The sequence below is a fragment of the Clarias gariepinus genome, chromosome 9 (genome assembly GCF_024256425.1).
Source record: "Clarias gariepinus isolate MV-2021 ecotype Netherlands chromosome 9, CGAR_prim_01v2, whole genome shotgun sequence".
Classification (NCBI taxonomy): Eukaryota; Metazoa; Chordata; class Actinopteri; order Siluriformes; family Clariidae; genus Clarias; species Clarias gariepinus.
The window spans coordinates 23,070,051-23,084,612 of NC_071108.1; the positions used below are offsets into that span (position 1 = coordinate 23,070,051).

Here is a 14,562-nt window from a genome sequence, read left to right on the forward strand (position 1 = left end):
TTTCCAGCATAGTGGAGCACCTTGCCATAAGGTAAAAATGATAACCAAGTAGCTCAGGAAACAAAAAATAGACATTTTTGGTCCATGGCCAGGAAACTCTCCAGACCTTAACCATAGAGAACAAACAAAAACTCACAAATTCTGACAAACTACCCATCCACAAGGATTGGCTGCCATCAGTCAGGATGTGGCCCAGAAGTTGATTGACAGCATGCCAGGGTGAATTCCAAAGGTCTTGATAAAAAGGGACAATGCAAATACTGACACTTTGTATAAACTTAATATAACTGACAGTAAAGGCCTTTGGCATTAATGAGATGCTAGGAATTATGCATAGTAACCAACAGCATACCATAGTAACATCTGATAAAAAGATCTAAAAACACTGAAGCAGCAGATTGAAAATTCATATTTGTGTCAGTCTCAAAACTTTTGGCCACACTTGTACCACCTATTGGATCTTTCTGGAAACTGCAGCTGCAAAGATATTGTGACAATATTGTGGCATTGGCATTGATGAATGTCATTTTAATTGTCAATAGGCCTTTGCCAGACAAGAAGGCAAATATCACCAATACCATTGTACAACCGATTAATCAGTGTCTCAATACTATTATATACTGTATTATATGTTACATCTACAACAAAAGCAAACAAAATGACTGTCAACTCAAAATTTGTTTAATGAATGTGTGAAACACAAAGAAATCTTCTTCTAAATATTAGCCTGAACAAACTGGTTAAGGAACAAAGTAACCAACAAAAAATTTTTTATTACGCATACAGAACCGATCAAAAGTATTCTTATTCATTGTTTTTTTCTTTATTATACGTTTTCAACATTGTATAATAATACCGAGAATGTTAAAATGATGTCAGTAAACAAAAATATATTGAATAACTCAGGAGATATTTTATATTTTGATTATTCAAAGTAGCCACCTTTTGCTTTGATAACGTCTCTCAGTCAGCCTCTTGAGTTAGTCAACTGGAATGGTTTTCCAACAACCTTCAAGTACTTCCCAAAGGTGTTGAGTAAATGGCTGCTTTTCCTCCACTCTCCAGTCTAACTTCTCCTGAAACCTTTTTAACTGAATATTAGATCTGGTGACTATGGAAGCTAGGTCATCTGATGCAGAACTCTGGCCTATGGAAATTTTCCTGTAAGATGCCTTGCTTCTTAACATTTTCTCCTCAAAATTTTAGTTCATAAGTCGAAAATTGCCAATGTATGCCGAGGTACCACTGAACTAATGTTTGGAAATAAGATGTTATCATATATTATAAGTCATAAAATAAATATGGGGGGGGGGGATAATAAACTGTGCCTAAAGCATTTTCACAGTTCTGTGCAATGTGGTGATATGCTACTATATCACTACGTCAGTCACTTGCAAAAGTTTCTTTCTGTAACTGTTACTGCGGTATTTCTGCCACCAAATAATTACTATCGCAATTAGATTTTTGGTTCTTAATCGCTTCCTTAAGGTTCTCATGTGTCAGCCTTATTTAGCAAGGAGATTTATTCAGTTTCATTAAAAACATTTGTTCACATATACAAGCATCCAAACATGGAGATTCTTCGAGAAAACTCTGTCATTATCCTCTTCCTCTCTGATTTCATTCACATTACAAAAAGCAACCTTAAAAGAGGCAAACCAACCAGTCTTTGCTCTGCAGTTTTACAATGATGTTATTAAATGTCTACTTAGGTTAGGCATAAAGCCCAGATCAGCATTCAAGCCAGCTTTATGACTTTTCCATGTCTTCACTGCTCTAAAAGACAGATCTAGGTTTTGTTTTGCAAAAAAATTCAGAACATTACCTTGGCTTAGCCACCACATTTTCACGACAGATAAATTTCTGTAAACTGCACCAAAGTCTGCCATTAAAGACAAAAATCTATCATTTAGACAACTTAGATACACAAAGTAGGCATTCAAACTCACATTTGGCTTACATTCAGCAAATGTTCCAAAGCCCAGCATCTACTTTCTAATAAAAAAAGTAAGTAAAAGTACATTGTATGCTAGAATTCATAATACAATAGAGAAAGTCAACAACAAATTTACAAACGTTTTGTGAACAATACACTGAATTTTTTAGTGATGGTGTTTTTAACTGTAAAGGTCTGGTTCTAAATGGCACTTTAGATATCCAATGAAGATGTTTGTCATACCAGTCACTGAGAAAGCTTTGTTGGCTCTTAACTAAACCAACAGTAAAGTTCTGTCTTTCATTGCTTTTTCTGAAAGCAGTGACAACTTCTGTTACAGTTGTTCTACTGTTCAAGCCATAGTCTATTAGCTATAACATAATAATACGTATCCAACAAATAATATAACCACAAATAAATATTGGAAACTGCGACATACACGTATTGGCTGTGCTCTCATCTAAAGATAAGAACAAAATAGATATACAAGTCATTAACAATTCAATTTACATTTTTTAATTGTTCTCCTTGAAATACTAACTTACTGTCTCATTCATCATTTAATCTCAAACTAAAATGTCTTTAGAATTAGTCTTGCTTTTCTAACACTTTCATACGGGGCCAGAACACATTGTTGGTAAAATGCTAGATTATATACTTTTTTTTGTCTCCCTGACTATATCATTTTAACCAAAATATTCATGGCATCCCTAAGGCAATAACATGGTTTAGCGCTACCAAACATAGATTGATGAATTTTATTACAAATGAATGAACTAAAATAAATATGCAAATAAATGCAGGTCCCTAGAGTTTTAGGTATATAATCTGTCTAAGAGCTTTTCACAGAATCATTATCTGAGAAATACTTTTCTGTGTTTTCGGCATAATTGTGGGCCTCACATGGCCTTTTTAGACCTTTATTTAGACGCTTCGATACCTAGTCTTGTCCTTACTTTTAAAAAAAACATCCATGGTTTGTCATTGTTCTAATTCACCCTGATTGTTGGGATACTGTAGTCCTCACAGAAAAATATGATGTAGGCATGTAGGTCCTGAAAACAGCCCAGTCTACATAGTCCAAACATCCACAAAGCTCCTCCACAGCTTCACTATTCCACATCTTTGATGTCATAGCCACAGTGCTGAACAGCTTTAATTTTTGCTTGTATGTAGAAAAAATTAACGAAGTCCATGAAATGGTCAGATTGACCCAATGCAGAATAGCTACACACTAAATTTACAACAAAAACAAAAAAGTGCACACCAACACACAAAGGCAGCCATCCATGGCACCATCTTACTCTGAACAAAAGAACAAAGTTAACTGCCATACAATGGGGACAGTAAAGAATGCTTTTGTTTATTGTTGTTATAAAGTAGAAGTTTACAGGCTGTTTTTAATGCGCATGTTGTACAGATGCAGTCGTTTTGGCCCGCTCTAATCAGCCAAATGGCTTTCTGTTCCCAGGCAGTGTCCAGACACTGTGCAGTTGCCAGCAGCCCCCTTCTCCTATTGGCAAAAATGTTTAGATTTCATAGTAAGCACACCCATCAAAGCCCCATTTATTTATTTGCTGAGTGCCATCTTTAGATCTTTAGAGATTTCTTGATAAAGATCCAGTGTGTTACCTTGTCTTACCTTAGCAACGATTCTGTTTAAAGGTAAACTGCAGATTAATTTTTTTATATTTTTACTTTTTATTTTGCATTAATTATTTTTATATTAATATGTTTGGGTTGTGGAACAACTAATTAAGTTTTCATTATTTCTTCTGGGGAAATTCAATTTGAAATATAAGTGCTTTGATATACAAGCATGCTTCCTGGAAAAAAATTATGCTTGCAATCCAAGTTTATAACTGTATACAGGTAGTCCCCTACTTACAAAAGAGTACTGTTTGAGGAGCCCGTTCATAAGTTGGATTTGTTCACAAGTTGGGGACAAAATGAGTCTTACAGCTTTGGCACAAAAATACAATGTAATGCATATGCGTCTCTCACTGGTATAATCAACATCCGTGAGCATGTGTACTGTTAACTATAACATTGTGACCACGTGTGTGCGTGTAAAACATCTTTTATTTTGTGTTTGTATGTGCGTGTTTACAGTACATGTACATTACACGCATGTACTGTTTATTATAACACACGTGTGTACATGTGTGTAAAGAAAAAGAAGGTCTCATTATAGGATTAAAGATCCAGCTTGCACTTTGTGTGCGCGCGTCATTGGACACCATGCCCCTACACACACAACCCTCCTCCTCTCGTCTTCTCTCTCTCTCTCTCTCACACACACACAAACACACACACACACACACACACACACACACACACACACACACACACACAAACACACACAAACACACACACACACACACAAACACACACAAACACACACAAACACACACAAACACACACAAACACACACAAACACACACAAACACACACACGCTCTCTCTTTAATGGAAACACTGCCCTGTCGCGATTCTTTTCAAAAGTAAAGTGAAGTAAAGCCTGCGCGCATAAACGGAAACACTTATCTGTCAGGATAAATTTTTTACTATATATTTTGTATTAATTATTTTTATGTATGTATTTGTTTGGGCTGTGGAACAAATAATTTGAGTTTACATTATTTCTTATTTCAATTTTATTTATGAGTGTTTTAAAATACGTGTCTGCTCCCAGAACTATTATGTTCATAATCCAAGATCCACTGTATATACACACACTTACTGTGTGTGTGCGCACTTGTATACAAATAGATGTAAATGATGTCACACTTTTGTCAACTCCCTTTAAAAAGCTGAAAGCCCTAACTTTTAATCTCTCGACAAAAACTGTGTTCTCTGCCTTTAGAAAGAAAGAAATACAAAAAGAATCTTTACAGGTGCAGGTTTTGCTATGAAAAAGACTGAAACAGTGATGCTAATAGGTTGTTTGTCACATGAACTGCTTTTTGCTTGTGGCATTCTGAAAAGTTTTATCTTGCTGCAGCATAGATATGCAAGAAAAAACGTGTGCGTTGTGACGAATGAGTGTCATGACAAGACAGCTCTTGCCAGTGTTCTTGTCATGCATCCATCATGGAAAAACTTGTTTGAGCAAAAGAGGCAACAAGCGAACAGAGCCTTAATTCCTTGCACAACAGAATCAACAAGGCACTGGAAATTTACCTTAGAAATTTATCCATATTGACACTATAGCACCACACAGTTGTACATTAATTATATGGATCCCTCATTTTACCACATCCCAAAGATGCACTATTAGACTGAGATCTGGTGACTGTGGGGGCCATCTGAGAGCATGTCCAAGAGATGTTTAGGATGTTTTAGCTTTGTGATATTGTTTTGAGCTTTTGATGGTTTGAGTTTTTTTTGAAGTAGCAAACAGAAGGCAGACTGTGGTCACAAAAACACTGTGGACATAAAACGATGGAAATAGTCAGTAATAGTACTCCGATACTAAAGGAGTCCAAAGAAGAAAGTATCCTAGACACCAATAAATCATTACCACCAGCCTGAACCGCTGATACAACACATCTGTAACACATCTGATTCAAGGTTCAAGGCATTTTATGTTAAGAGATGCTCTTTGGCATACCCATGTTGTAATGAGATGCTATTTGATTTCCTGTTGTCTTTCTATTAGCTTGAACCAGTCTGGTAATTTTCCTCTGACCTCTGGCATCAACAAATCCCCTTCGCCCAGAGAACTGCCACTCACTGGATATCTTCTCTTTTTCAGACTATTTTCTGTAAACTCATGATGATTGGGCATAAAAACCCAGTAGATCTCAGATTTTAGTTTCAGAAATTCTCAGACCAGCCTGTCTGGCACCAAAAGCATGCCCATTTTGATCCTCAGTTGGAACATCAGCAGATCATCTTGATCATGTTTATTCCGTTTTTTTCCTCTATTCGGCCAAGTAATAGGCTAATTAAATATTTGCATAAACAAAACAGTAGTTTACTATACAGTAGTATAGTAAACAGTACACACGCGCATGGATGTTGACTACGAGTGACGCACTGCAATGCATGAGAGACGATTACCCACAATCCCACAGCGTGAGAAAGAAAAACCATTGGCTCAGTTGTGATCACATGACGCTCGGCATACATACTGCAGAACTCATACATCAAGACCTCGTTTGTTTATGAAGTTAACATTTATTTTTTTAAAATTTGCTCGTCACGCAAAACGTTCACAGACCAAGTTACTCGCAATCCAGGTTCCACTGTAATTTTTTGAGTACACAAAGATTAAGCTGTTTCACAAAATTTAAAATATGATTGGCTGCATATACATTTTTATCAGTTTATTTTAGCTGCATTCACTACGCTGCTCAAAGTCTGCTGCCAGCTACTGGCAACTTTTAAGGTAGAATGTGTTCTTCCTTGTTACTGAAGTTTACATTGTGAATTAAACAACTTACCATAGATTTAAATCCAACAATTTGGGTCATGCAAAAGTAATGATTTAAAAATAAGGAATGGTCCAAGTTTGACTGATAATGGATTTGCCAGCATTTACAAAAATGTGTATAAATTTCACCCGGCTTATGCAAATATTACTTCTCCTCACTTGACAAAAAAATAAATAAATAAATAAAAAAAATTCGGGGAGCATTATTCCGGTATGTTCCAGCAGCAATATACATATGGTATTAAACTGCCATTTTGTCAAAAGACATTATCATGACAAACCCTACCTGCATTAGGTTAAAGCGTGCAACTTCATTAATTGGAGCATCCGAGATGATTCCATACTGTTCAGGGTTGACGATGGCTGGGCAGATGAAACAAGTCAGCAACAGGTCTGTGCACATGGTCCTCACCTCTCCAACCTCAAGGCCATCCACTTGTGCCAGTGACTTGTACATCTGGGAGACAATCCAGCGCAAACTCTGTGGAAAGCAGTAAGTATTTTGCTTCAAACAGTTAATAAATGAATTAACAAGAGCCACAAGCTTGGCTTGATTGCATTCCACGGCTGCCTGAACTTTCTGAGAGTAAGAATCGGAGCCCTTCTCCCCAAACAGACGCTCCTGTTGTGTTGGGGTAAATCTTTCAGTCACTTTGGCTGGATCAGTTTCTAAGTGGTCTTCATCTTCCACCAGCAGCTGCATAATGGGCTCATGTAAGGTGGCGGTGAGGAATAGCTTGGCTGAGTATAGGCCTTCAGAGAATAGCTTAAACAGAATACTAAAAGCACATGTGCCTCGCCGTAGCAGACGACGTGGATTATCATTCTCTTTAAGCTCAAACTCAACCAGGTAACGCAGGACCTAGAAGAGCAAGAGGAGAAAGATGAAGGTTATAAATCAAAAACAGCAATGACCAGAGTCAGTATATAATTTATATGTTTAATGTAATTTCTATGATAAATTTAATTCATGTGGGTGTCTGGTTGTTGACTTTATGTACTTGAAGCAGGTAGATTTCATCCTCTTGCATAATGCAATTCCCATAAAGTGAGGTAAACACTGTGTGGATCACTCCTTGTGTATGTTCTTGGTTAAGTTTCTCCCCAGCAACCAAACATGAGGCCACCAGGCGTGGATTTTCCCTTAGCCGCCAAAGAAACTCTCCATAGACACTCTCCTGAAAGCCCAGAGTCTTGTAGCCATCAACAAATTGTGTGCTCTCTAGTACCTTGGCATGCAAGCAGCATTCGGCTGGGGAAGCCTCAGCACTGTAAAAAGAAATGCAATGATTGGCAAAAAGCTATAACCAATTTTTACTTTTGTAATCCATTGAAAGATTCAGAGTTGTAAATATGAATGATTATCCAAGTGGATCAATAAATAATCAGTTACAATGTTTATCATTTTGCTTTTTATTTTATCCAAGAACAAATATTAAAAAAACAACAACATTATTCTCAATTTTCAATAGTCAATCTGAATGTTAAGGAACATGTTAAGGAGCTAAGTATCACATAGACGTTTATATGGTTAAATGAAGGTAGGTGTGAGAGAGGGAGAAAAAAAAATAAACTGCACCTTTTCCTGGTTTCATTTCATTATCTCAAAGGCCTGCACAGAAACCCAGTATTTGTATTTTATAAAATCCTTGCCAGTGTTTAACCTTAAAACATAGTAATACACTGCACGGCCAAAAAAGGACACCAAGTGAAATGGTCAGTGGTCTTGATTTTACTGGTACTGCACACTGCATTGCTGATATGTTTTAAGCTTAAACACTGGCAAGGATTTTATAAAACACAAATACTGGATTTATTGGATAATAACTACAGTGATTAATATGGTCCAGTAACCCTAACTGATACAGCAAGTAGCTTCTCATTTCATAAACAACCATATCAGAAGACATGTGCTACGGTTGTAGCAAAAGTGTTACTCTGTTTTTAGAAGGGTCAAACTATTGTCCTGGATCAAAAGAATTGTAAAGTCCCTAATTAAAACCTCGAAGGAACAACATATAACAGCTATGTTTAATAGTGAAAATAAGAGTATTTCTACATACAGTACATAATGCAATAAGAACTCTGGAGGAATTTAGACTAAACAGATGTGTAAACACTTAACTGTGAGGTTATTCAGGAAAGTTAAATTAGCAAGGAAGCATGGACTGTGGATAATCAGACAAAAGTCTGATGAGTCTAGGTTTACCCTGTTGTAGCACATCAGAGTAAATCAGTGGTTCTCAAAGTGTGGGGCGCGCCCCACTAGTGGGGAATACAGATATGACAGGTGGGGCGCAATGAACGGGAGGGAATTAGTGGAAAATAATAGGAAAGTACCTATTCTAATTCATGCTTTTCTTTATTGATTTATTTAATCTTTATTTTCTTTATCGGACACTCGAAACTAAATAATGACACACAAAGAAATGGATTATTAATACAAGTAAATTAAAATAACATCAGAGAAAAAGTGGAACCATAGTGCAACAATAACGGTTTAACGTCGGCATGTTAATCGCAGAGGAACAATATATAAGGAAACATTCGGTATTATATATGTAATTTTATTTACTCCAATGTGTATGCTGATGTTTCTGTATTTTTGTTAAAAATTAATATTTTTTAGGCAGTAAAAGCGCAGAATTTTGACCCAGCATAAACCACCCAACGATGTGTTTACAGAAACAACACAGCATTTTTAGTGCGTCTTTTTTCTTTTTCTATTTTACCAGTTATTTCTATATTTAAAGTTTGATGTATTTTTAAATGTATTTTTTTAAATAACAATAAACAGATACAAACAGAGATAGACTATATAACAGTTCATTCTTCGTACAAATAAAATTATCAGCTAGTGAATATATAGTTGATATTCTGTCCAAACAACATTTAACTAATGTTTGTTTTTTTTTTACTCATTATTAGTCAAACAGCAGTAAGCATTTCTGGTTGTCCACCTACTGTATGTTTTAGATGTAAAACAATGACCTAAGCATTTTTTCATCCAGAAGATACTGTACTGTATACCCATACTGTAGGTTTAAAGGCTACAAGAGCTCAGTGGTTATGGCATTGGACTACTGATCAGAAGGTCCCAGGTTTAAACCCAACCACCACCAAGTTGCCACAGTAAGGCCCCTGTGCAAGCCTTAACTGCAAAATATAAAGAGAAAAAACGAAAGTCGCTCTGGATAAGAGTGTCATCCAAATGTCATAATGTAAATGTAAAACCTCTAATAAGTAAACCAGTAAATACTGGTACTTAATAAATATCTAAAATGGTGTGCAAAAAAAAGCTATCTGAAATGCAACTCTAGCTTTATTACTTAACTGCAAACACCATCATTTACAATACTATTGCACTATGTGTTCACACAGGAATTTTTACAGAAGCACCTCCTCAGTGTCCTCTCTGTTTCTGTTGTGTCAGGGCCAGAGGTGTCAAGTAACGAAGTACAAATACTTTGCTACCTTACTTAGGTAGAAATTTTGGGTATCTATACTTTACTGGAGTAATTATTTTTCAGCCAACATTTATACTACAACATACTTCTACTCCTTACATTTTAAAAATTTACTCCTATTTTATTTCAGCTGGTCATTCAAAAAAAAAAAAAAAAAAAACTTCCGGATAAATCGTGCCATTCGGGGTCCGTTCTTTGTACATCGCTAACTCAGTTAGCTGGATTTGACTGTTGTGGATTTGTCCTGATCTTAGATTGTTTTATTCTTTGATGCGCTTCTCGCATTTGCTGTCATAGCAACATATCCGTATGCTTGAACCTGCTTGGAAGCAAATTTATTTCATGTAAACAGGATTTAGGCTGTGCTCCTGGCGGGTTGTGATTGGTTGAAACGATGAGGTCACATCTGATTGGTTAAAGAGCACGACTGACGCGGACTGACTCACGTGGAAAAAAGAAAGTACTTTACATATTTACATAATTTACATATACACATAATCGCTATCAAATATTATATTAGAACATAAATTCATTTCAGGTTTATTATTATTAAATATGATATTACTATTGTAATAAACCCTAGGCACGAGACAGCCATAAAGACCATTAATACAAATTCTTGTATAATGTTTATTTTGTAACACATTTATTTTTCAGGGGTTTGTCATAAATATGCAAATAAATATTTATATATAATAAATATTTTTTTTATAATGATAAATTGGACGAAACAAATTTTATTATAAAATAAACAATATATAAGTATACATGTATAAGACATTTTTCTTCTTTTCTTTTTTTTATAAGGTGTTAGTGCAGTATATAGGCCCGTGGCACAGCCTAAGCTTTTATACTTAGTGTTTTTGTTCCCCCTCACGTTACTTTTACTTTTATGCTTTAAGTAGTTTTGAAAACAGTACTTTCACACTTTTACTTGAGTAAAAAGCTTGAGTTGATACCTTAACTTCTAAAGAAGTCTTTTTAAACCCTAATATTTCTACTTCTACTCAAGTAATGAATGTGAATACTTTTGACGCAGACCATTTATCTCCCTTTTCCCATCTCTCCCAAACTCACTGAAAATTATGAGTTACATGAGCTGCACATAATACAGCGCTTAAACAATCACAATAAACCTGTGCCGAAAATCTTGTGTAAGAACAAAGAACAAATAATCAGTGCTTTATACTTAAACTACTGAGTGACCTTCTTGGAATGGTTTAGATCATTTTACCATTTCTGAGCACTCAACAATAGACTGTTACAGAGTTTTCCTTTCAGTGATGTTACCTGGTGAGGATGAGGCGATCAAGGTTAATCCTTTGTTGTTTGGCTATCCAAGCTGCACGGTAAAGTCTTTCTGCTGTCTTTAGTACTTCACAATTGAGCCGCTGGATGAGTTGTTTCTCTGAAGCCACGTACAGCCTCTCTTGCTTCAGGTGGTGCGCCAGAGTATGAATGTCTGGCTTCACCATTTTTAGCTCCGGCACAGGACAGGAAACACTGAAGAGGCTATAAAACAATAGCAAAAATAAATAAATAAATAAAATAATGACATTTAACTGGCCTATACAATAAATATTTAAAGTTGGAGTAAAATTTATTCTTTTTAATTAATATCTGTCGCTATGTTTAAATTTAAGTGTGGTAAAAAAGGACAAGGAAATGCCCATTTTCAATTACGTTTTGCTGCGATTAGATACCTCCCAGTGAGCAAAATTCCCATTTATAGTGATGTCTGAGGTCTTTACATCACTCTAATTTACTAGCAATTTCTACGTGTGTGTAAAGACACACTAATGAGATCCCTGTGCATGATTTACATATCATGCACATTTATATCAGGATATAGTCCACAACATTACTGGAGGGAAAATTTAAATATGCATTTCTACTTCTATTTATTTACTGATATCATCCTCAAAATTATTTAAGTATTCTACTATTCCTACACTTCTTGAATTTAATATAATTTAGTATACCTTGTAATAAGCCAGTCTTACTTGATTTTCAGCAACATGGACGTTTTACATCTTTGAATTAAGATTTTTAGCGTTCAAAGACCTTGCTTTCCAAGATTGGCCATACAGAGATATACCAACGTACTGACACGTTACTGAATCAACATTAAGAAAAACACTGGATTTAAGATAAACGTCTTTAGACAACAATCTACCACTCTGCATTTTTTGGCTTGCACATCAAAGTAAATGCTATATGTAAAAGAACTACAAAAGGGCACAAAAGTGATTGTAAAACTTCAAAGAGAACACCAATTCAATTTATATGGAAGTGATTTGGAAATCTTAAAGGTACAAAAAAAGTACAGATTGTACTGGAATGGACCTTAAATGCACATACATGTATTTACACATATTGTGAAGTTGTGGCTCACAGCCAGTTACCAGAGGAAACGTATTATAGCCACAGATAATCTTATATATTCACGTGAATTAATTATTGAGAGCTGTACACATTTCATCATTCTCTGGACTTGGCCATCAGCCACCCCTATCTAGCTACATGCGTATATCTACGCTATCCCACCACAAATCTCTGATCATCACTTGGTATCATTTACCATCACCCTTCCATGGGTTATGTAAACCCAACTGTCCATATATAAGGATTAAGAACTGCAGAAAGAATGTGGAAGCATTTACATGTATAACCCACAGATCGTGTCTCTTACCGTGCTCTCCTGTCCAAATTCTCATCTAAAGTGATTCTGCTAAGACAGCTTTTTCCTTCTAACCCTGGGAAAAAGCTGGAACTATCTGCACAAGATCCATGCAAGCTCCTCCTCTTTTCTTCATTATTTAACCCACTGCCTCCTTCTGCTCCTTCCGTCATCACAGACTGTTGAAGACTTGGCTACTTTTAATGAGAAAATTGTTAAAATCTGACCAGGCCTTTTCTTTAACACAAATCCAGACAGTACGCTGTCAAAATTCTCCTTGATGTTTGTAACCTGCCAACAGAAGAGATCCTTCAATTTTTTTATTCTCCAACCCTTACCACCAGCCCACTGATCCAGTCTCTTCATCAGTATTCCAGACCATCTTACAAACCTACTTTCATCACGGTCATTAATGTTTCCATAACATTTGGTAATTTACTACCATCTTGAAGAAACCAGCTCGTGATTCAGCAAATATCTGCAACTGCTAACCAATATATTTTTTCCTTTCTATATAACAGCCTTGAACAAACTGTCTACAACCATAGCTATCTCTCACAGCCCAACTTTCAAAAGCCTAACCAATCTGCATTCAAATTTATGCATTTAACAGAAACTGCCCTTTGAGCATTCACAGAGAAGCAATGTGCTGGTAGATCAGTCAAACTCACATCTGTCCATATACAGTGGAACCTCGGATTGTGAGTAACACGGTTTGCGAGTGTTCTGCAAGACGAGCAAAGATTTTTAATAAATTAATAAATTAATAAAGTCTTGGTTTACCAGTACCGAGTATCATGTACACATGCACTTCTTGTTTTGCCGCCGAGCATCCCGTGATCTCAACTGAGCTAACCGTGTGCGCGTATACTGTTTACAATAACACTGTGACCATGTGTGTGTGCACATAAAACATTTTTTATTTTGTGTTTGTTTGCGTGTGTACTGTTTATTATAACACGTGTGCGCATGCGTGTAAAGCAAAAGAAAGTCTCGTTAGAGAGGTTAAAGATCCATTTTCTCTCTCCCTCTCTGTATCAGCCTGCACTTTGTCTGCGTACGTCATTGGACACCCTGTCCCTTCTCTCACTTTCTCTTGCTCTCACAGGCCATCACACACACACGAGCACACACACACGAACACACACACACGAACACACACACACGAACACACACACACGAACACACACGAACACACACGAACACACACGAACACACACGAACACACACGAACACACACGAACACACACGAACACACACGAACACACACACACACGAACACACACACACACGAACACACACACACACGAACACACACACACACGAACACACACACACACACGAACACACACACACACACGAACACACACACACACGAACACACACACACACGAACACACACACACACGAACACACACACACACGAACACACACACACGAACACACACACACACGAACACACACCTTCTCCTCCTTTTGCCTTCACACACACACACTAATGGAAACACTGCTCTGTCGTGATTCTTTTCAGAGGTAAAGTGCAGGTTAATTTGTTTTATTTTTACAGCAGTGATTCTGTTATTATGCGCTCACTCGAGTGTTATTAGCAATATTCCTTGTTAATTTTTGCAGATAAAGCAGTCTTTCCGATAATATGTATGTGTCTGTGTGTAAAACTCAAATAAGAGCAAGAAGGGTTACTGTAAAAGACAAGAAGAAGAAGGGGAGGGGGGTCTGATTCCTCCTCTCCTATTACTTTAGCTTCAAAAACACACACACACACACACACACACACATACATATACATACACACACACACACACACACACACACACACACACACACACAGCGCCTGCGCACATAAAGAAAAACACTTATCTGTCGAGATTGTTTTACTTTTTTTTAAGGGAAAGTGTTGGTTAATTTGTTTTATTTTTACTTATATTTATTATTTTTATGTATTCATTTTTTTAGGACTGTGGAACAAATAATTTAAGTTTCTATTATTTCATATGGGAAAGGCAGCTTTGGTTTACAAGTGT

At 36.4% G+C, this 14,562-nt stretch overlaps 1 protein-coding gene across 2 annotated transcripts in view; it reads right to left on the reverse strand.

The window, feature by feature from the left end:
* Nucleotides 1-14,562, reverse strand: part of gapvd1 (GTPase activating protein and VPS9 domains 1) — an 86,097-nt gene that overhangs the window by 54,747 nt on the left and 16,788 nt on the right. For both annotated transcript variants that reach the window (XM_053503459.1, XM_053503458.1), the window contains exons 2-4: nucleotides 11,131-11,352; nucleotides 7,375-7,642; nucleotides 6,660-7,235 (exon numbers count right to left, since the gene is read on the reverse strand). In XM_053503459.1, the coding sequence (XP_053359434.1) occupies nucleotides 6,660-7,235; nucleotides 7,375-7,642; nucleotides 11,131-11,315 (1,029 nt within the window). In that variant the 5' untranslated portion in view covers nucleotides 11,316-11,352. The remainder of the gene's footprint in view (nucleotides 1-6,659; nucleotides 7,236-7,374; nucleotides 7,643-11,130; nucleotides 11,353-14,562) is intronic.